The 25,289-nt window shown below is 37.7% G+C and overlaps 1 protein-coding gene across 1 annotated transcript in view; it reads left to right on the top strand.

Moving 5' to 3' along the window:
* LOC109094105 (neurexophilin-1-like) overlaps nucleotides 1-25,289 on the top strand; it is a 27,894-nt gene extending 2,605 nt beyond the window's left edge. Inside the window, exon 2 of the mRNA XM_019107786.2 lies at nucleotides 22,836-25,289. Within this exon, the coding sequence (XP_018963331.1) occupies nucleotides 22,836-23,630 (795 nt within the window). The 3' untranslated portion in view covers nucleotides 23,631-25,289. The remainder of the gene's footprint in view (nucleotides 1-22,835) is intronic.

The following is a 25,289-nucleotide window of genomic DNA, read 5'->3' as shown; positions in this document are numbered from 1 at the left end:
TGTAACTTGCAGAATGCTGTCAGTGCATACCTTTAGATATATAACATCGGGAAGACACTAATAATGTAATTATCCAATTTAGCTTACGGCATAAGGTCATTTATCTACCACATTACTTAAAACCTGAGGGAGAGTCAGACGCGAGAAAATGGCTTACGCGTTCAAATACCTCAATTGGGCATCATGGGTAATTCATTTGCTGTGTGACAGTGATAAATTATAGAACAATCCATAAATTATCCCTTATTAAACACTATTATGCCATTATTATTAATAGACATGTAGAGCTCATTAATAATCAACCTTAATTTTCATCAGCTTTATTGAAACTAAAGGGCCTGCTTTAATAAAGCCTTCAAGCTTTTGCCTAGTTAAACTCAGGAGTTTTCATTAAATCTATGGCCTGTGCCCTGAGCTGACTTAGTTTAGCATCTAAGAAAATCCACTGATCAACTGATGCTTATGAGGTTAGAAACATCTAAAACATGGCTGCATATGCATTGCAGAGTTATAGGAGCGAATCCACTAAATTGTCATTTTGTGTGTGTACTGAATACAGAAGTCACTCTTGAAACCATATCAACGTTTTGCCTGTTTTATTACAGTTTGGTTCTGTGCACACTATATAGACTTAAAGTTTCCATTAAATATAAATTCTAAAAATAGAAAAGATCATCCTCTTATTAATCTTATTGTGAATGGTTCATCCATGCATATGCTTCATTTTTTAAATGTATTTTTTTAGTCAACTTAATCTTTCTACTTCTTTCGCAGTACGTCTGATTTCACCAATCATTCAGTCCTTTTAAACACCACCTCTTTTAAACCCTAAGCTCACATTCAAATCTGCCTCCATCCAATCAATGACTGATAGACTAAAAGATAGATTGAAAAGAAATAACCAAATTCTGTACGTAAGAAGTGTTTTGCTACAGTGTGAACATACAGTGAACAGATGTATATTGCACACATCTCAGTTAACACACTAAAATATGAAACAGTATAAAATAATAATACATAACAAATATAAACTAATACAACAAAATAATATAATAATAATAATATAAAATAAAAAATACATACACATTATTGCAGCCAATTAATGCCTGTTCTTTAAACACTCACAGAATCAACGGTCATCTTTTGCACCTGCTTTCTCTCCTGATTGTGATGATTTAAGTGATTTCTCCACAGAACAATGTCATGGAGTCAAGAGCTTATTGCAGGCAATTACCGTGTTAAACGTGTTTATGCTGATGATATTGGCCCAGCATCATTCTCATTATGAGTTCATTAAATTAATACAGTTACAAGATGTAATTTTTCAGAGCAGGCAGTCCACTTTCTACACAGTCATGAGGGAAAATAAACTACACATCGACATTAAAATCAGACAACTCCGGTCCATCTGTCTGGGTGTGTGCAGTAAGCTTTGGTTTTGGCATACACAGAAATGATCAAAAAAGACTGTTTGTTAAAGTGTATGCATTTGTTCTGGTGCAAAACACCAATTCACACACTTTTCGTTAAATGCATGTGACCAATATTGATGAAAGTTATATGTGTTTTCAGGCTCATTCAGTTTAGAGGGAGATTTCTGATTGGAAATCTTAGTCATACTTCTTGAGCTAAATCCCGAAAAAAAGCCAGGACAGAATAGACCTGAAGCCATTAAGGAAAGTGTTTCAAGCATGACTGTGTTGCTTAAACAGTGTCGCTTGATTTTAAGCTCTTAAAAAATCTGTTTGCATGCCATAAACGGTCAGATATTCTCTGACTCACCTGTCCAATGACTCGTCTCTTCTTTCCCTCATGGTCTGCTGCCTTGTCTGGTCAGATTAACTGTAAACTCTCCCCTAGATTGACCCACAGTTCATCTTGAGACAGTAAGAGGGCATGTTAGTCACTCAGACAAACAAGACAGACAAAGCACATTATAAAGGGCACTGTGAGATACACATTTTAAACACTGCTGTCTACCTGTGTGGCATGTATTAAATGCTGATGATTTTATGCATTAGCACAGACGGACTGAACTCTGGTGGAGCTCATGTACTGTAGGCTTCCCATCCTCCTCATCTTATTCCAGAATTGGGCACCATTGACATGGCAGGATTTCCCCATTGAAGATAAACTAGAGAAAAGCACAGGACAACTAAAATAGCACAGCTTCTGTGCATACATTATTAAGCTCTACTGTCAACATCCAATAATATCTCAGTTAAATGCCATTATATAAATATTGAAGCACTGCTTAATTGACACTAACTCTATGCTAGTGAGCGTGCTTACATTACACTAAGCATACAGTAAAAGGCAAGATGTAGATTTTGCAGTGGTCTCTCTTTATTGCGATTATAGGGCTATGAAATGAAGGCCAGAAACACACAACACAGACAGTGCACTGCAAGTGCATGTGCTCTTGGGTTACTGTGGTGGCTAAAAAAAAAAAGCCTCAGTACTCAAGGGGGCGACAGAGTTACCTTTGTCATTTCATGTCTGTGACATTAAACCAGATGTGTTGTTGTTCAGGCAGACATAGTACCTGACATAGCAAACTGGCTGTTAAAGGTAAAGCCTGATAGAGAAAGAGAATAAAAGTGTCTGTGCACATACAAATATTCATAATTTCTGTAACACTAATGTTCTTTACATTAACATCGGTTTGTGCATTATGAATCATGTGAGCTAATTATATGAATCATATTAACTATCAGTGAAATCTAAATTAAATGTTAATTTATTCCATTTTGCTTAGTGTTAATGTTAGTTCAGAATGTTTACTAATGTTAAAATATACTAATTTTAAAATTGAAAACATTAATCAGGATTAGTAAATGCCATAAATGCATTGTGTGTTCAACTACAAGAACTTGACACAGTTTATAAAAAATGAGTCAAGTCTTTTTTCCATGCATTAAGGAAAATAATTATATTTTTACACTTTTCAGACTTTTAACAGTATTGCTGATTCAAAAACACCTTCAAATTATGCTTTGAGGTTTACCTCCAGTGTGGATTTTAATCAATACACAGAGCAATCAGTTTTCATCTAAAAGAAATGAACTGCTGGACCAATAATGGACTTGGAAAGCAGGACAGATTTGTTTGTGTCTGAGGAGGTTTTGCACTTCAAATAGTTTCCCCAAGCAGAAACAGACTTGTAGAGAGGGGCAAAGATGAGTTTTTTCATGGACGCAGTGCTACATCCAGTTTATTTGAAGCATGGACATCTGTCACCATCTGTGAGAGTAGACAGATGGTTATTGTACTAGCAGAGCATTGCAGTGACCTCATCAGGGTGTGACAAATGCATCTGCTGACATCATTAGGGTGTAACATAGGCATCTGTTGGCGAATCATTCAAGGCTGGATGAAAATGGTTATATACTGTTTTCTTATTGTTCCTCCATGGGGTCCACTTCAATATTGATTCTTGAAACCTAAAATCTTTAATTAGTAAGTGAGCCATCAATTCAAAAATTAGCTCTGAGGCCGCTAACAAAGACTGTTTGAAAATATTGAGATTAGTATGGTGTTTTTTAATGGCTGATGTATAGAAAGCAGTGTATATAAAGATAGCTGAATTAATAAAAAAAAAATGTTTAAATTAAAATTATTTTCAAATAGAAATTGCTTAAAATATGTCAGTAGGATTTTGAAAAGACATACTGTAGTTCAGAAATAAGTTTAAATTCAGCCTTGACTTTAGCTATTAGATGTGGGTCTCATTCATACCTAGAATAGAGCAGAAAGTAGTTGATGTTGTAACACCAATAAAATTATCATGTTCACCATACTTTTCCTTTGAAATGGTATCACTTTGAGAGTCATCCCTTAATACCATACATGACTTTTCTTACTAGAGAATTTATCAAAGGAGTCAGTTCAACAATTTCATTCCCCACCCTTCTTTTTCTCCTGCTCTCTGCATCTCTCTCTCCCTCTCTGATTCTCGGTGCGTTCCATGAATGATCCTAACAAGTGCAAATGGGGTCAAATAGATGAGATCTAAACTGCCTGTTAGAGCCTGTCCTATAGTGCTATGGAGAATCCCATTACTCTGGGCATCAGCTGTGCTCTCAGCCGTGGAGGAAGGGAGAGAGAGAAGATGTAGTTTAGTATGGTGTTTGTGTCGATGACATAGAATCAAACCTCTCCCATTAGACTGTCTTGCACCGCTGCCACACATAGCCTTGTCGGATCTTACGTCACCCTTTATCACCCAGCCTTCACCCTACTTCACTCACAGGGCCGTCGCTAAAATCCATAGGGCCCAGGACAAAATGTTTATGGGTACAATAAACAGTGCCTCTCAATAGCTTTGCTTCAGGAATCTGACGGAATAGACCCAACAATGTGCAAAATTAACATAACAGACTACATATAACAATTTACACATTTTACAGTATTGATTGTTTTCATGCTCTTAGCAGACAGTATTTAAACAGCACAAAATACAGTGTGGTCTGTTTTTGGTCTGTCATTGCAAGTGAACACATTAAATTTAGACAATATTGTCTTTCTTTTTTCTTTTATTTTTTTTTGAGGATGCTACGGAACCTGTTTGAGTATAATTAGCACAACCTTTGGCATCAAAAACAAAAGATATGGGAAGCATAAAAGTCAATTACACACTACCAGTCAGAGGCTATGTTTACATGCAACCAAATTATCCATTTGTAATCGGATTGACGGATCAATCAGACTGAAAAGACCTTCATGTAAACACCTTAATCGATCCGATTGAGCTTAAACAGAATGAAATTTCGATCGGATTGAAGGGGGTGGTTTATTCCTCTTCTAATACGATTGAGAGTGCATGTAAACACTCGATCAGATTGAACCGAAACTGAAAGTACTGCGCATGTGCAATGACACAGAAATAGCGTATAATAGCGTAAATGACGTATTACGCGCGGAATGAGCGACTCTTCCTTTTGAATAAAGTGTTGTATAAATGCGTGTCCTATCATTATAAAACTCTCCTTTCACTGGCAACTGTGAAGTGGAGCAGGACAACCATGTCTTGGATACATACTCATCCACAGGCAACCCGTTTTGGGTGCAGGGAGGGGCTTTTTTTTTTTTTGCGTGATAAATATGAGCAGCACAGCAAAGCGGTTTAAATGTATATTTATCCATAAATGGATAAATATTAATTCTGCTGTTAAAAACAAATAAAGAAACCGTGCAGGAGAGTGGTTATTATGTGCAAACACTGAGTAACTCTATATTTGTGCAGTGTGTGCGTCAAAAAAATCAGTTCTGATTTGAAGCTTGTGACACATAAATGCGCACATCAATCCGATCACTTTATTTAGTGATCATGTAAACACTACAATCAGATTCATAAATCAGAATGAATTCAGTCCAATTGAACCAAAACTTGTGCATGTAAACGTAGCCATTGAAGGACATTGCTTATGCTCACCAGCATTTATTTGATCAAAAAAAAAGATAATAAAAAAAATCTTTATATATTTTGAAATGTTATTACAATTTAAAATAGGCATAGTTCTGTTTGAAAAACAGTATATTCTAAAATTCAATTTATTTGTGTGTTTTAAATATTTTTTTTTAGTATTTTTAATATTGTATTATTTTTTGTATGATCCTTCAGAAATCATTCTAATATTCTGATTTGCTGCTCAGGAAACATTTCTTATTAGTAGCTGTGCTTTTTCATATTTTTGTGAAAACCATTACACATTTTTTCAGGTTTCTTTGATGAATAGAAAGTTTGAAAGTATAGTACCTATTTTAAATAGTTTTTTAATCACCTTTGATTTATTCAAGTATTATTTCTTTTCTAAAAAAAAAATTTATCTACACCAAACCTGAACAGGATGTAAGTATCATTTTTTTATTTGTTTTGCTAGGTTTGTGGTTACAAAAAAAAAAAAAAACTAGAATGTTTCATTACATTTTTTTTTTTTTTTCATTTAGCACTGCTAACACAAACTATTTCTCTCACCATTCCCAGCCCACCTTACTCTTCTCGGCTCATCTATACCTGGCTCATCTATACTTGCCTCACCTATCACAGACCAGATTGTGCTGATTTGCACCCACACACACGTTCACTCTGTCAATACGGCATAATGCAAAAATTTGATAGCCAATTCAGGCACCACCATCTCGCTGTGAATACTGAATTAGCCCTCGGTCCAAAAGCATCGTTGAACTGAACCCATCCAAATAATTTCAGATGGTCAGTTCAAGTGGGCCAGCCCATGGTAAAAAGGGACACACAGACAAAAGTGAGAAGGAGGAAGGAAGAGACTGATGTTTGTCCAGTAGCCGTGGCTGAGGTTGTGGGTGGGCGTAAGGTTCTGCTTATTGGGCTCTTGTGACCCCATTGAAGCCGGCATAAATTATTCATTAAGAGTCAAACGGCTTGTTTCTTGTGAAATTACCTTTCTCTCCCCTTTGTGTTCTCTTTCTCCCTTGCGCCTCTTGTCTTGGTGTGGAATAATTAGTTCTAAGGGCAGAGCCGTTTGCAAATTTTAATCATGTAACAGAAGGAGAAATCTCCCAGCGTGAGCGGATGAGGTCTGTTGCAAAGAGAGAGAAATAAATGTGTCGGCGAACACTCAGGAATCTGAGTGGGATCTGGGGCCTTTAATTAAAAATTGATGTCATATTAGAGATGGAGATTTCAATCCAACAGCCTGAGGAAACACAGGAGCACATGGCTCTTATTGAGAGACGGAGAGTGAGAGAGAGGTAGTTTTCATTGCACCCTGTCTGCTTCCCGTCCTCTCCCTCAGTAATATGGAGTGATTTGGAAAATGAAAATCTCATCTCATACATATTGTTTTCTGCATAATATTCAAACTTAATTTGACACTCAGGTTAACAGCGCAGTGTGTTTCCACCGGGACATAATACAGTGTGTGCGTGTTTGTCAGTGTGCAGTACCTTGACACTCAGAGGCTCAGAGGAGGTTATCATGTGAATCATAGCACTAAATTAAAGACATATTGTCAGACTTATTGACATACACTTGTCAGTTACCTTGATTCATTTTCTACCTTCCTCTTTGGAGATTTGTAAAGAGCATGAGATCTGCCTTGTCAATATCTTTCTTTCTAGGATTCAAATGCTGTCACTTGTGTTACTTTCTCTTTTCTAGTTGACAGTAGTCCTTAAAAGGGGAGGTCTAATGCTATTTCATGCATTCATACTTACACTGTTAAAGAGTTGGATTCTCATGCTAAACATGACCAAAGTCTCAAAAAACAAGTTGGACGTATGACTGAGGATTTCTGTGCCAAAGACAATCCTTCAGGGTTCGTATTCCTTTCGGAAAGTTTTTTTCTTTCAAGTATGGCCCTGTATGATGTCATAAAGTGCGTAATTCCTTATATGAGTGTAACGGAGGCCAGCGAGTAGGTGCTGTGCAGGTAAACCTCGCTGCAGTCATTTAGCCTCCTTGTTAGTGCGTCCACCTCCCATGTCGGAGACCCGGGTTCGAGGCCCACTTGGAGCAAGTACGAGGTGTAGCGGTGAGGACCCGGGAGAGAGGGGTTACATTGGTGCCTTGACCCGGATGGGAGTGAGGTTTAGGGGGGTGAGTGTAACGGTGGCCTGTGAGTAGGTGCTGTGCAGGTAAACCTCACTCCCCTGATCTCAAGAGACGCGCTAGTGGCTGCAGTCATTTAGCCTCCTTGTTAGTGCGTCCGCCTCCCATGCCGGAGACCCGGGTTCGAGGCCCACTCGGAGCAAGTAAGAGGTGTAGCAGTGAGGACCCAGGTGAAAGGGGTTACATGAGCACACATCTACAAGAAGATGATGATCATCGTGGTTTTTTTTTTTTTTTTTCGTTAGCTATTTTTAGGTGTGATATTGTATATTTTGGAATGTTAGCTTTAGCCTGATAGCACTGTAAGCGAATGTCCCACCCTCCCTGCAAATCGCCGTCCAAAGCCACGCCTCCTGAACGCATGATTGCACACACCAGACTACCAGAGACAACACTACTACAATACATCATGTGTCATTCACCGGTTAGAAACAGTTAGTAACAGTAGTACAATACCAGGAAGTAAGATCAGGTTGTTGATGTTTGCCTGGTATTCTCACTCTGTCTGCACAGCGTGCGTGAACGCACTGATGACGTATCCTGTCTGTGCGAACAGGGTGCGCAGAGGTAAGCTAATAAATATGTTGACAGGCAGGTAGGATCGTCAATGAAAATGCTCGGAACGAGCGTTTTGATTGGACAAACATTTCTTGATTCTTGGTCTTAAAAATAATACAGTCACAAAATAATTAGTTTGTTGAGACTTCTTCCACAAAAAGCATTAAAATGTGATGAGGTTACTGATTCTGATATTATAAAGGAAAAAAATGTAGGACCACTAGGGGACTGGGTTTAGAAGACGAAAGACTATATAAAATAGAATTGCAACAAATTTAATTTCCATTTAATTTAATTTAATTTTGTATTTTTGAATCAAACTAAATATATACAGATGTATTTCCACTTTAGACAACCAAAGTAAAGTGTTATCATAGAACATCACTGGATGATTAAATAAAAAATGGGTGAGCCTTGATTTTATCAGTTGGGTGACTGTTGTTTGTGAAAAAGAAAGCTATGAAATTACTGGTCAATATTATTCTTGACCAGCACATTAGGAGAAAAATAACATGCTCTGGTATACTGTGCTCTGTAAGACCAGAGTCATTTCTACAGTAAACCTCGATTCCAAGTTGCCTTCTGAAAAAAAGTATATAACAAAAGTTGCAAAGCTACTCTTTTATAGGATATCAGAGCAAACGGCCATATTCTTTGTTTCAGAATGAAATTTCGGTCAGTGGACACAGGCTCTTTCCTTCAGGAAGGTTTACATTAATTGCAGTGCCTGTTTCTTTAAACGACTAGGCAAAAAACATGTACCTCTTTTTCCAGTGCTATCAGTCTGAAATTCTGTAATAGTGTATCTGTCTGTTCTACCATTGCCAGGGGAGATGTGATTCAAAGGGCCAGAGCTGGCTACACACTCTCACACACTCGTTATGGAATATTTCAGCCCTCTGAGGCCATAAGGTTGCTGTTTTAAAAGGTTACCCACAGCAGACTGCAATCCTACCTCTGATAGGAGCTTAATTTAAATCCATATTGAAAAATTCACTTCAAAGATGACAAGTTATTATATGCTGGGTGTTTTTTCTCCTCAAACAATCATTTTTCATAACAATATGAAAATAGGCATACACATTTAATTAAACCCCGTTTCAGTATTTCACAATAAAACCACTGAAAAAAGCATGCAGTATGGAGAAAATTAGACCCTAAAGCATTATCATTATTAATATTGGGGGTAAAAGAGCTTGAATATATTTAGTCAAGAATGTAATCATATATTTATGTACAGTGTAAACCAAAATCCAAAAGTTAGGTTTGCTATTTTCTAAATTTTACACACAGTTTTTACACACACTTTTTTTCATTCATGACACCTTAGTCTGTGACATATATTCAATTAGAAAGCTATAGTAAACCCCATTACTCAACTGTAAAGTGATTATGAAAGACGTTATCCAACTTTTTCAGACAAGAGCCCAAGGAATACAGATCCTCGTGGCACTGAGAACAGTAACAGATTCTCCTACGGATAAATCAGTAGAATCAGAGATATATTCCCAGATGCAGTCGCTTGAGCTCTGCTGAGTAAAATGGTGCTGAAGTCTCTTTAATTGGCCTCGGTAGAGCACTGTAGCTGTCCCTTTAAGAGACTCAGGTAGAATGTTGTGCCAGTCTGTTTTTTAATTGGCTGGGGTGAAACTGTGTACCTGTCTCTTTAAATGCCTGTTTATTGCCTCTGGAGCTGACAGGCCCACACCGGTCATCTCCCTACTCTTCTCTAAACTGCCTGCATTGTTCTCTTTTTCCCAGCTCCCACTCTTTCTTCTACACTTGTCTGTCTCATTCTGGCTTTGAATGTCATCTGCCTGCTCTCCAGATGCCTTCTTCATTATCAGAGATGCTGTACCTCCAGCTCATTCCATCTTCTCTCCACTTTTCCGCTCCCTCTGGCTATGTTCGGAAGCTGCACTATACTGTCTTTGCAGTATGTGTACAGTATTCAAAATTTTCTGATTTCCAAACTGTGTGCAGTATAAAACAAGACTTTTTCCTGTTTTGCTTTTGAATTTTTACTGTACATTTATTCATTTAACAGAAGCTTTTATCCAGAGTGCCTTACAAATAGGAAATACAATGAAGCAATTCATCTACTTTTTATTAGAGGACATTGATAGGAAAAAAACTAGTGTAAGGGACCAGAAAATGACTTCAGCGAGGAAGCGACAGTAAAGATTTTTACATTGTTACAAAAGATTTCTTTTTCAAAAATGTATCATAGTTTCCACAAAAATATTAAGGAGCACAACTGTTTTCAAATTGATAGTAAAAATATCAAAATGATTTCTGAGGGATCACGTGGCACTGAATAATAATAATAATAATAATAATAATAATAATAATAATAATAATAATAATTCCTTACATTTATATATGTAGTGCTTCTCTGGGCACTCAAAGCGCTTTAAATAGAAGTGGGGAATCTCCTCAACCACCACCAGAAGACTAGAGTAATGTCTGCTGAAAATTCAGACAGAGTGGTGTGAAATAAAAATCCAGTCAACCACCCCTCAAATAAATGCAGCCATGGAGAGCATAAATGTCTGCTGAAAATTCAGACAGAGTGGTGTGGAATAAAAATCCAGTCAACCACCCCTAAAATTTGAACACTAGTGTATGCACTGTAATGTGCAAAACTCCAGTGTACCATTCTATCTATCTATCATTTCATTAGATCAACATCTTTTTGCTTCTTCACTGCCATCAATTCCTTCTTCATCCCTGCTTCCAAAGCATGAAACCATAAAACCCATCTTCTCTTTCTGTTGCCTGGAGAAGCACCTATAAGAGGCTTGTTGTCAATAACTCTAAAAATGAGTCACAATTACCACAATGACAAACCCCCCACCCCATTGCCTCCATCCTCACTGACTCACACCATACACACCAGACGGCAAAAACACAGCCCAGTTTCAGCCAACTGGCTTAGTTTTTTTGATTATTCATATAGTGTGTACCATAAAGGCCCCATAAAATTGCTTGACGAGTGCAGTTTTCTTTCCTGATGTATTATTTTTTAATTGTCCCAGTTGGGGTGGGACATAGCAAATCGCTCTTTTACAGTAGTTTACGGCTAGTTCATTTTCTGTGTAACACATAGATGGCTTCACAGTTAACAAACATAGACTAATAGCCACCAAAAACATAAATTATAACACAGCATTCCTGTAGCTCAAACAGTAGAGCAGGACACGAGGAAGCAAGAGAAAGCATGAACTCATAAAAATAAAAGCATGCTTTAAATGCATGGTTAGTCACTTTGGATAAAGGCGTCTGCGTTAATGCATATATGTAAAATGTAAATAATGTGTGGAGTCTAATCTTTTTCTTTATTTTGATGTTACACACATCACGTTCTGCACTGCTGGCCTCTGTGTTTGGATTTGTGTTCTGTGCAATACGATTCCAAGGTGTTACCTGTCTTGATCTGGCTCTGCACTTGTCAACATCATAGCAGATCTTTTCAAATCGCAAAACCCACGTGGGCTCACCTCCAAAGAGGCTCTCGCATTTACTCCCTACTTCTCATCCCTCCCGTCCATGCCTCCTTATGCAACCTTTAGCTCTATGACTCAGTTGCTAAGTTCCTTCTTTCGTTTTTTTTTTTTTCTTCTGCTCAGCTATTTGCCATCTGCTGTCTAAAGCAGTGCTCTTGTCCTTTTTTTGTTTTCATCACACTGCTAATCATCCATTAGGTCTCCATAAACACGCAGACTGGCCAGACGCTTATATTGCTAACGGCACAAAAGAAATACTATGGTGTAGTTAGAGAATGTACCGGCAGAGACTAATTGTACAATGTTGACCATCCAAACTCTGACCCCTTGATAAAGACAGATCCCTTTACGCTGAATGGCTGGATAAGTTAGGTTGGTGAGTTGACTTGCTGCCGTATGAATGCAGCATTTTTGCACAAAGGCACTTCATGAAACTGATTTCGGACAGACTTCTGAGGCAGCCTAATGGTTTAATGATCTACAACAAAATAGAACGAGTTTTTTTGTGACAACTAAACAAATATTTAATTACTATAATACTGATTTCTCGCTAGAACTTACATCAAAAGTGCAAAAAGTTAGTCAGAAATATACATTTGCACACAAACTGACCACCAAACGCAACTTTCAGATGCCATCTTTTTCTTTTTTTTTCTTTTTCTTGATGCCTTCCTGCCTTGGAATGCAGCATTTTGCAGTTTTTGGATGCAGCCACAGTTTGATTCACTCGCTCAAAGTCAGTGACCACTGTCTCTTCAGCACTCTTGAAATATACTGTACACTATATTGACAAAAGTATTGTGACACAGGTCTACATTTCCTGAATACAGCTGTTTCAATTAGACCCTAGCACCTAGCCATGCAGTCTGCCTTTACAAACATTTGCGGGGAAAAATTCATTTCCGCAAACCGGTTCTTTTCGGACAGATCGGCTCATTGAACAAGTTCAAAAAGCCAATTCATCGGTTCCTGATGTCATCAAGCAATAACGTCTCTACTCATTGTAACAATGAAAAATTCAAATAAGTCCTTTGTGTCAACACATATTGAAACATTCAGAAATGTATTTGTGTGAAAGCATATTGCTGATTATTACCATATAATTAACTTAAGTTAATGGTGTTTGTGGTCACAGTTTTCATTTGCGGATCCTTTATGTCATATATGACTGACTGACCAATATTGACTAGCCTACAACTTCCTAAAAGTAGAAGATTCCTAAAAGTTTCACACCTACAGCACATATTACAGACATTGATGCACACAAACACAATATGTTCTACATGTCTACAGTATAAAGAATGAATAATATATATTATAATTATAAATTATAAACTCCTTGATTTTGCTTAAGCAACATTAAATATAATATGCATGCACAATAAACGATTGTAAAATTTATTTACATCACTCGACAAAGGTTTTTACAAGTTTTTATAAAATGTAAATTAATAACATAAGCATATATTCAGTACGCTTAAGCAACTTGCAAAGTATCATCCACTCACTCAACAGAATCTTCTGTAATCCTCAGCAAACTTCACCATGGTTCATTCGGTTCTTGTTGAGTCCATGGTAATCCTCGGCGAACCGGCTCAGTCGGTTTCTTTTTGAGTTGGACGTGCTACTTTGGCTGTGCATCCTGCATCATCAACCCGGAACTAAAGTTCAGTTCAGTTTGATCTGTGAACCGGCTCGACCATTTACTTCCTGAGAACTGGCTCAAAAGAACGATTTGTTCAAGAACTGAACATCACTAACTGAGACAGGATGCCACCTTTGCCATAAGTCAGTTCATGAAATTTCATCCCTGCTAGATATTCTATGGTCAACTGTAAGTGGTACTGTTGGAAAGTTGAAGCATTTTTTAATTCAGCATGACTGTGGCGAAGTGCATAATGCAAGGTCCATAAAGACCTGATTGGATGAGTTTGTTTACAAGTTTTTATAAAATGTAAATTAATAACATAAGCATATATTCATCAAATGCCTTTGAGATGAACTGGAACAAAGTTTGTGAGCCAGGGTTTCTTGTTCAACTTCAGTGCCTGACGTCACAAAATGCTCTACTGGATGAATGGGTAAAATTGGTCAAAACTGCCACAGAAACACTCCAAAGTCTTGTGGAAAGACTTCCCAGAAGATTGAAAGCTGTTATAGTTGCAAAGGAGGAACAACTTCATTAATGTCTTAGAATGTGATGTGTATTTAGAATGCAGTGTCATTAAAGCCTAGGGTGGCCATACATGCCATTTTTATGGGACACGTCCTTGCCAGGATTTCTGTATTTGGCTCTGTTTTCCTGTTGTCATACTGCTGTCATTGTACTGTCATACATAACGTCCTGGCATTGTACATATTTAACCAATCGTGGTGCATGAGACAGTGGGATCTACGGAGAATGGTCAAAGTGCAAATACACGCACATGTTAGATGTGTTCGTTCTTTCTATTTTATTTTAGGCAATACAGAAATCCTGGCAAGGACTTGTCCAGTAAAAATGGCCCGTATGGTCACCCTGTTAAAGCCCCTGTTGGTGTAATGGTTAGGTTTCCCAGTACTTTAGTCCATATAGTGCCTCTTACTCCTTGTTATACAGTACATCACATTTTACGGAGAAAAGATTGCATTTGTGATCCTATTTTTTTCAAAAGCCATGGCCAGTTTTGCAGTCCACTGATAGCACAAGCACATTCAACAGTAAAACAGCACACTACGACAAACAATACAGCCATTCGGTGACCCCCAGCAATAAATTAACAGTGAATGCCCCATTACACAGGCTATAACAGCCTTCTCATTCTGATTGCTGTCTCTAGACCTATTCACTGTTAAAACTATTAAAACTATTTATGTTTTGGTCCCTGAGCGTGTGCGGTGTCTTCCCAGTGGCCTCCACTTTTAATCAGTTAGTTTTGTATTTCACATTTCTTTCTTTTTGTTATATTTAATTCATAGCAATATAAGGAAAAATTCAAGAAATAATTGAAAAGACATGATGTAAGCTGGACTCAAACTCTCTCTGCCCACCACGAGCACACAAAGCTAAATGTGTTATAGCACTAAAACAGTTGAAAACACTGTCATCATTTCACTTCCCTTCTGCCTTTCCAAACTTTTATGCCATTCTTACTCCTGTGAAACACAAAAAAAAAGCATTTTGAAGATTTTTTTCTGCTGCTTTGTCCACATGAACATACATACTAATAATGATGTAGAAAGCAATTTTTCCTTATTTGTGAATTTTACAAATACTTTTAAAGAACTGGCAACTAAGACACTGAACTGAATTAAATGTGAAATTTTTGAAGTATAAAGACTGAAATGCTATTATCTGGTAAAAATGTACTCCAATAAATCTTATTTTTAAACTTTTGTACAGTGTCCTAACAATACAGTTGCATGAAGCAAAACAATCACTTTGCATGATAAACAGATCTAAATGTACAGTATGCCTTTTTTTTCTCACGTAAGAAGCACATTTACTAAGCGCCAGGCTCAAGCTATTCTGTTGTTAACTCTTCTCTATTCCTGGCATCAGTGCTCATTATATGTTAACATTTATTTCAGTGTTTAAATGTTTGTGCTTTTAGTCCTTGTGCATAGTAGAGGTTGTGAGTTCTTAGGAAACAAGTTTTGGCAGCTCAAAGCAAGTATCATCGCCATATACTCATTAAAGTCCAAATTTACTTGCGATCCCCATAAACAAGTCACTGGTGCGTAAAGAACTCATACAAATTAATTCTCTATGAATAAATGGGATTTACTGTGCTCACCCCAGTGTGCTTATACCACACAATGTTATATTAAAGAGAATCTCTCTCCCCTAATTGAGCCTCACCGCACAGCTATTTTTCTTCCTTATTGTCTTGTCTTTCCCCAGCTCTGTTTATCATGTCGAGCCTTTTCTACTTTCTCAACCCACTGTAATCCACATGAAAGTTGAGTGTAGGATTAGAGAGCTGGACAGTCTAGACAGCCGTTACACTTTCAGTCCTGCGTATGCAACCAACACCTCCAGCTGTGTTCTTTCCCTCCCATGAGTGTTTCATCTGGCAAAAAAAACATATTGTGTTATTCCAGCCGCATGTGCAGTGTTTAGCATGGCTGGGCTGCCTTTTTTTTTTACTTTAAGTGGTATAAGGAAGCGAATGAAGTCAATACCACATCAAGTCTGCAGGGAGATGAAATGGTTGATTTAGTTACGGATCTTAAATAATGAAAGGCAGAGGAACATCCCTGTCAAGAGGTACAGAAAATTACAGTGATATTAGATGAATTATGTCCTTAATTTCACATGAAGGGCAAAGAAGTTATAAAATCCAATTCATCTCATTCAGAGATGCTTTCTTTTTGTTACTTGATACATAGTGTGGATTATAATATCCCATCAATTCCCTACAGCCTGCTCCTTGTTATTTATTTACATATGGAAATTTGTCAACAGAAACCTTGAAATCAAGTTCTCTTGACCAAAAAGGATCAAGGAAGTCTCCTTTTTAAGGCATTTTAATACATGTCTCCTCACTAAACAGTTGCCCCACTTTTTTGTGCAGTATTAAACACTTTTTTTGTGTGGTTTTTTTTTTGCATTTGATTCCTGTGTACTAATCTAGTCTTCTAAACTTAGCATTGCATACTGCAAATATGAAGTCATAATAAGTAATTAGTTGTTCCCATTTTACATTTGTGACATTTCTAAAATCTTTCTGTCTTGTTCAGGCTTTCCAATTGCTCTTGATGAGGTCAAGGCTTGTAAGCTTGTTGGAGAAAAACTGGCAACAGATCAATATGCAAAGTCAACCATTTCCCAACATATAGGGAGTAAAGGAGAGACAGAGAGAGAGAGAGAGAGAGAGAGAGAGAGAGAGAGAGACAGATGAAGATTGAAATTGAGATCAGGTTATAGGAACAGGGGGTAATGGTGCGGTTGGTCCTCCTCACCCCTCCTCTCTTGAACCCGCTTCACATTCATCCTCTCTTCTGTGAGGGAAAAAAAGAGAGAGAAAGAAAATGAGAGTGAAGTCTGAATAGATTAAAATCAATATGTCTACCTGCTTTTTATTTTTGTTCATTATTAATCTGGGGCCAAGATGCTTCTCCAGGGAGATATGGGGAGAATGGGATTTTACTTTGCGAGCCTCCTGTGTGCCGTTTTTGAAGGTGGTTTTAGCAGAACAAGGGAAAAAAAGCACTGAAAAAGAAAAGGATGCATAGACATGAATATCTGGGACCTGATTGATTGATTAATTGCTCTTACAGGACATTATGGAATTACTTCTGCCTTCTGGTAGAAAGTGACAACACTTGATTCATCAGAATGGTGTATCCATAATGGAGTGTTTACTCCTCAGAGGAAGATAGGATGAAGAACAAAGCTTTAGTTGGTGAAAACAACATTGCATCATTCAGCACAGGGACACAGCAAAGAGTGTGCGTGACTGTGTATGTGCGTGCCATTTATAAGCAGTTTTAACCCAATATAGAATAAGATATAAAAAGAGATGAGTGTTTTTAAGAAATTCTTACAAACAGATCTGAGATGAACTGGAGGCTATAAACTAGACTGCAGTATAGACTCGTTACACTGCAGTCACACAAATGACAATGCTGTCCACAATCAATGCCATAAAACCGTTGAGTCAACATGGCATAATGTACAGTCAGCTGGTCATTCAAATAAATTAAAATGAACATAAAATAAACCCTGACAGGACAATTGGGACGTGCTGAAAAATTAAATTAAATTAAATTAAATTAAATTAAATTAAATTAAATTAAATTAAATTAAATTAAATTAAATAATGTTAATTTAATTTAAATTTAAATTAGATAAGAAATATATAAAAATTGGCTACAGCAATGACTAGCACAGCAATGTAGGATATCAGTTACCTGGGACAAAAAGCGAATTATGCAGTTTAGTGGTCATTATACAAACATATTGGCATAATGTAGTATAATATATACAGTAATAATGTCTCTTTCATAAATTTTTAGTAGAACCTGACATAAAACTTAAAACCCATACTAATTCCGGAATCTCAGCCAACAGTATGTGCACTGCATAGAAAGGCTCGACAAGACAGTATTTCTTTGCAGAATAATGCAATTTAATATTATATACCCCCAATTAGTTGGCATGACATTCATGCAGGACCTGCTCTGAATAGCTGCTGAGCAGATTAGCAGATCTGCAATGGTGCTAATCTGGAATTATTCAGTCTGTGGAGGTGTTACATGCTTGTCAAGGCCAGTTATTAATCCACACGTTCTTTTATATAGGCACAAAGAAGGTCCATGTAAGATCCAAGCAAAGCGACTGAGAGCCCTGAGAAAAACCAGCACGACTACAGAAGACTGAATTAGCTAGAGCGTGTTGCGCTAATCCATGCTGTATAAAATGGAGTCTGTCTTATCAAGATTGAAGATAGGCACTTAGAGTAAAGTAAAATGAGTATCAGGCATGAGTAAGCCTGATTAAGCTGGGAATAACCCTGCATAAGATGAGATGAGATGGGCGTGAAGCATCAGAGTGGGCTGAAAGATCAGGGTTGAGACAGGGCAGCATGCATTATGGAGGAGAGAGATCCTTAAGCTCAGTGGATCAGGCCTGCCCTGACAGCGAGAACAGACTTATATATATATACCACACACAGCATACACTTACACACTGTATGAATATACATGCTTATATAGTCTGACAGGGATCTCTCTCACACACACACACAAGATAGGCAGAATCCTCAAACACTGACTATGACTGCATACATTTACTCTGAGGGTGGACTGGCATATATTCTGGTTGGAATATACTCGAAACCCACTGAGAAATAAAGGCAGGTTTCAAATAAGGTCTCTTAAGGCAATGCCTTGTTCTCTTCTTTCTTTTCTGCTATGCTTTTCCGTTTTCATGCTCTACATTTAAAAACCACTATCATACACTTACCCATCATGAAAGAAAAATCACACATCCCTTTAATATCTCTTTAATATCTCAATCGTTTTAGTAGATGACAAGAATAAATCGGGGGCATAATAGTAATACAATTTTAGTCCTGAAAAAAAACAACACCAGTGATTTCTCTGGGGATCATAACAATAGCCCCTTTCACACAGTAATGCCAGTAAATTGCCGTAAAATTACCAGAATGACTTTACTGGTAAATACAAAAATGCGCTGTTCACACAGGCAACTACATTCCATCTTTTTATTGGTAAAGCGCCATTCACAACATCAGGAAACAAAAAAAAAAAAAAAACGGTAAATTCTGTGACATCATTAACTGGAAATGAACTCTAAACATCTGCCACCTTCCGGTGTTGTGTTTGTAAACATGGAAGGGTATACGTGTTCAATACTGTTGTTCATGTCTATGTCTTTTTAATCATGACTATGATTTTGGTTGATAAATCATGATAAATGTCCATAAAATCTCTTGAGCATAATCGATTTGCTAAATTTTTGCAATGACTGTGTAAAAAAAAGAATTCTATGTAGGAGTAAAACAGTGTCGGCACACAATAAGAAAAAAAACTTAAAATCCTTTAAGTTTGCGGACATATCCCAGTAACACTTTATTTTGATAGTCTACTCTAGACATTCTACTAACAGTAAGTAACTTTGCAACTACCTGTCAACTAGCAGTCATTAGAGTATTAGTAGACTGTCTGCTTAATATCTTCTAACACATTATTTTGATGGGTCCAAAACATACTGTACAACATCCTGACTATAAGAAACTTAACAAATATATGTCTACTTATTCTACTAACCTTAAACCTAACCTAACAGTCTACTCTGAGAGTTAGTAAGACATGTAGTTGGTAAATTAAATAAGAATTAGTTGACATGTTGTTGCAAAGTGTCTTATAGTTAGTAGAATGTCTAAAGTGAACTATCAAAATAAAGTGTAACTCATTTCCCTTACCTTAACCCTAATCCTAATTCTAATCCCAAAATCAATAGGCTACCCATAATTCAAAATATAGGTAAACACCTGTGAAAAATCAGAATGTAAAATTCCATTAACACAGTACATTATGCCCTATTTTTTAAATTTATTGTTTATATTCAGTAAACAACACTTTACACAATTTATGCAACTTTTTCAAAAACAAAAAATGCTCATTTTCTTTCTCATTTGGCATTCGAATCTGCTGCATAGTTCGGAGGTTAGATGCGTAGCCTACATACAGTATGAACCGGCGGGACATAAGCTAACATACACTTGCTGCACATTGCATAAAAACTTTAAAAAAAATGTCAATATGTGGGAGTAAGAGAAGAGCAGACATATGGATAAATCTGACGACGCAAGACAGAACTCAATTCGGTCTCATTTTCTGAGCGCAGACACTGAGGCATACACAGACAGAAAGAGCGAGTACTCTTTCGTGTCGCATGAACGGAGAATTACACACAAAATTATGCTGAATTGTCCGTTTTGATAAGTATTCACGTAAACACAGTTGATTACGTCTTAAATGAATGTAAACAGCAGGGAGAACGTGTATCAGTATATTGCATCCATTGCAGCTGTGCATTCAGTTTTAAAGGAATAGGAGCCTAATGTAGTTGCTATTGTCCGAGTCATTGAGGTTAATCAAGCAATAAAATACAGAAAATCACACACTGCTCTTGACTGAAAAACTTTAGTAGCCCTAAAGATTAATCTATTTATTTATATTTATTTATAGAAATAAATATGTCTACTTGAAAGAACGAAGAATATGGTAAACAAGTTACTTTAAAAAAATGCAGAATTAGCCTATTTTACCATTGGTATTTCATTAAAAAGAAGACTATGTTCTTGATTTTTATTAGAAGTGGTTTTATTTAATTTTAACATAAAGGCATGTTATGTGTCACCGGTTAGTTAAATCTGTTTGTCTATCATGCTAAAACCTTATTATCAACCCTATATGATGAGTTTAGAAATTTATTGAGAAATGCTTAATAAATGTACTGTAACTAAACACATTAGATTTTAGCCGGACTAATGGTAATTTTACTGTAGATTTAGTCCACTAAAATCTTATGATATTTAGTCGACTAAAACTAGACTAAAACAATTCAGATGACTAAAATATGACTAAAACTAAATGGCATTTTAGTCAAAAGACTATGACTAAAACTAAATCAAAATTTGCTGTCAAAATTAACACTGTGCACTATAGAGACATATGAAAGAAAAAAAAACATAAATAAAATAAAAAACATGCTAACTAAATCTGTCCTCTCTCTTTGAACCTACCTCAAGTTCAGAGACATTTCGCACTCCAGAGGCAAGTCTCAGTTATATTTTTATGCCCTGGAACAGATGGAGGTGAAGACAAGAGGTCACATGACTATAGGTAGTGTGTGAAATGGCATCAGTTGACTTGGACACCACTGAAATCGGGAATTAATTTTCTTGGTTGTGGTCCATGTTGCCACAACTCACAAGGTCTCTGCAATCCATAAACCTGGAAGTGATTCTTTCTCTGGAAAAGTCAGAGAGCTTCTCTACAGCATGAGACTGTTTCCTAGAAGCTAATGTGTCTTTTGGGGGGAGTTTCAGCTCTTTGAACCATGACAGTGCAGATACAATGCATCTCAGGCCCATGGCTCAGAGAAACAGACCAAACAGAATTTAGAGCTCATCAGATAATAAACAATACATCAAAGCATCATTGTTCTCTGACACTCTGCAAACACACACACAAACCTGTGAAGAGTCACATCCAACTGTTTGATCCAAGGTATGAGAGCTCTTGTTGGATTACCTGTATATGAGGTGTTTCAAATAGATCATTACCATCTAGTAATTATCAGTTACACCCACTCTGTGGCTCTTCACCCATCCATGAGCCCACGTAGAGAGGCCTCTCATCCACCTCCACAGCTCTCTATATACAAGCAATGAGACAAACACACCATTTTTTAACATCCTTCTCGCTTTTTGCACTACCTCCATCCATCCCCAGGCCTCTCCCTCTATTGTATGTTTTCTGTATCTGTTCATGTCTAGAAGGGCCTTAATAAATAAAATGTTAAAATACATTAAAATTAATTAATTAATGTTAATTTGGAATAAAAATGTGTGTTTCTTGAGAACGAAGGAGTTCAAATCTCACAATCTTTCTCACTCCTCTCTCTTAGTCAGATTAGCTCTGGGAGTCCTAAAGATCTTCTGTAAAAAAATAGATAAGCCATAAGGGATCAAATGATTCCCGTGCAATATCTAAAGCAATATTGTGAACCACTGAGTGTAGAGTACAGGTCAGACCACAGAGATTAATTCCTGGTTGACGGGACGGTTTTTAGTGAGGTGTCAATGACGCTTTGCTGTGGGTGAATGTTGATTCAAGTGCTGATGATGTTTCCCTTTTTAGTTGTTCTTTAGGTGTCAATGACGCTTTGCCCCCTTTCAGTTCAGTCCTTCTCAATTATGCTGTATTGCAAGGCGAGCACAGCATTAATATTCCTCTTCTTTTTATCACAGTGTTTACAAGGCAGAGCTGTACTGATATTCCTCAAACATCCTATTTTCTTCATCTTCTTGATAATTTTATGCAATCAGTTCAGCTTGAACCATTTAACAGAATTCAGTAATTTGACACCATTCAAACTTTGTTTTGTAGATTTTAGCCTTGGGAGCTCTATCCATTCTGGCTTTTATAAACGTAACAATTTTTTTGTAATTTAAAATTCATGTTCAGAAGCCTCCCTTTGCAATTCAGTATGCTAATAACAATTACATAATCGCAGTCCAAGATTTACTTGAATCCATTCAAAAACTCAGACAGCAATGACTTTATTGCATTATTTGCTTGCTGAATTGCAAGTGCTCTTTCTTTGCATTTGTTTCGACAATTAATTTATTCATATTTTCATTCCCACATCTGCAAAAGAAGCACAACAGACATTCACAGTCAACAGAAAACAAGGCAGATGCCGAACATCATGACAACAGCAAAGTTATGCAGAAGTGAAGTCTAAAACCTAAGCCTACGTAAACTGTAACAATATTCTTTTGCTGCCATGCAATCATTAGTATTTCCTTCAGGAACTGCAAATGTAGTTCCTATTCAAATTCCTGTCTGTGTAACCTCTTCTCTCTTTAAATGTCACATTTTTCATCCTCTCTATTATAATTTCACTCACCGGCTCACTCTTGCTCCTGTTTTCTTTCCTCCAGCTGGCTCTAGGACAGGAAGATACCCACTCGTCATCTTCCATCCCCTCATCTACGTCTAAGTCCTCCTCCTCAGCAGACTCTTCCAAAACTCTGGGGGTTCTGGGATCTCAGGGTTCGATTTCACCCCTGAGTCGCTGGGTGATGCACAGCCGCGGCCGTGCCGCCAACACTTCCACAATGGAGCTGCCCTATCGTTCGCCGGTGCCCTTTTCCAAACAGGAATTTTGGGAGATGCTGGGCAGCGATCTTTTCAAATCAGACACGGACGCATCTGGGAACTCGCGTGTCAAGCGCCGCCCACCAATCGTCAAAACTGGCAAATTTAAGAAGATGTTCGGCTGGGGCGACTTCTACTCCAACATCAAGACGGTGCGCCTCAACCTGCTCATCACGGGTAAGATCGTGGACCACGGGAATGGCACTTTCAGCGTCTACTTCCGTCACAATTCCACCGGCCAGGGGAACATCTCAGTGAGCCTGGTACCTCCAGTGAAGGCAGTGGAGTTTGACTTGGAGCGCCAGAGCGTCGTATACCCTAAAGACTCGAAGATCTTCAACTGTCGTGTAGACTACGAGAAGGTGGACCGCAGCAAACGCACCTCGCTCTGCAACTATGACCCCTCCAAGACCTGCTTCCAGGAGCAGACACAAAGCCACGTGTCCTGGATCTGCTCCAAACCCTTTAAGGTCATTTGTATCTACATTTCCTTCTACAGCACAGACTACCGACTGGTTCAGAAGGTCTGCCCAGACTATAACTACCACAATGAGATGCCCTACCTACCCTCAGGCTAGAGCTTCATGGAGCAATGGTCTGGGGCAAGGAGGGCTGGTTGGGGGAAAGGAGTTGGTATACAAAGGAACAGTTCTATTACGGATGTGAAGATGAATGTGCAATGCTAATATGGGAGGGTTTTTTTAATCTAAAGACTCTTCAGAAACTTATCACTGAGCTGATATGGAACAACCCCTCATGATCTGAACATCACAGGTGGTTCTCTAAAAGGTGAATGTACAGTATTCGATGTGCTGCAGTTGATGTCTTGAAGAACCTCTTAAGCAACCTGGCAAATATGACCTGCAAAAACACATATATGCAAAACCAAATGGTCAGGCCCAGGTGCTCAGGGTGGAAGTGTCTGCTACATCGCTCCGAGTCCCTGATTGGCTGTGCTTAACAGTTTTCAGTGTTACGGTCTTCTAATAAACACATGGGAACAAGAAAATACGCTGGTCACCACAGGCTGCTATGCAGAGGTGGAAGACGTTGCTGACTTGGTGTACACTCTTAAAAATAATGGTTCTTTTTTGGCATCTATGGCTTTTTAATATCCATGGAAGCTTTCCATTGCACAAAAGGTTCTTTAGAGTGGAAAAAGGTTCTTTAAATTATTACTTCACTGAAAGGTTCTTCTGGGAACCAAAAACTGTGGATCTATGGCATCGCTAAAACCACCCCTTTGAACCTTTACTTTTAAGAGTGTAGCTTGTTTTCCCAAAAAACAAACACAGCTAACACAACCTAACACACAAAATTTACACAGCATGACTCACTGTCACTTTTTTCACATCTGTATATTAAACGCAAAAACAAAGGATGACACAAAAAGAAGAATAAAAGAAAGCCAGAACTTTAAATGCAGAATGCAAAAGTCTAAGAACAAAATTACCAGATTTCACAAAAAGATAAAATATCAATGAGAAAGAACCAATGCAGGATAGAAAGCACTTTAATTAAAAATACAGCACCGAAAAAGAGATGTTGAGTCTGCATTGAGCCCAATCTCTCTATTGTTCTGACTGTTAGGGAAGAGCAGAAAAGACGTTTTGTTTGGTCAGGATTCCTGACTTTGTGCTGTGATAACTGTTCTGCTGAACGCACGATTGCTTCGTCCTTGTCTGAACATTCCCTTACAGTCAGCCAGTTTATCGTTGAGAAAAAACGAGAAATATTATTATGTTAATTTTGCATAATTTAATCACACTGCACTGGGAAAGCTTGCATTACATTATAAGATTTACCTGGCCAAGGCCTTTTCTGGATGTAAAAATTACCACATTAGATAAACGGCATTCAAGCTGACCTTCAATGAATACACTGTTTATTGATAATTGTTGTGAAGGAAAAACAGTTATATAAAATTCAAGTGGATTTAGATAAAAGATGGGCAGACCTTTTATGTTACCAGCCAAAAACAGGCCAGGTGAAGAAGGGAAGAAATGACGGAAGAGGAAAGAGAGAGGAAGGATGGAAAGTAAAAGACAGCAGTGGGAGTTATGACGTCTGCAGTGACGAGCGGGTGTACATGATAGAGTGAAGAGGAGAATGAATGAGGATATGGAAGGGGAAAAATGTGATGCACAACATGAGAAAATGAACAGGAGATGGATCAGGAACAAACAGATGAGAAAGAGAAAGAATTAATATAGGGGAGGGGAAGAGGAGAGAATCAC

This window comes from Cyprinus carpio, chromosome B3 (assembly GCF_018340385.1).
Source record: "Cyprinus carpio isolate SPL01 chromosome B3, ASM1834038v1, whole genome shotgun sequence".
In the NCBI taxonomy this organism is placed as follows: Eukaryota; Metazoa; Chordata; class Actinopteri; order Cypriniformes; family Cyprinidae; genus Cyprinus; species Cyprinus carpio.
The sequence above is the reverse complement of the archived record's forward strand: the minus strand, read 5'-3'. Positions and strand labels throughout refer to the sequence as shown.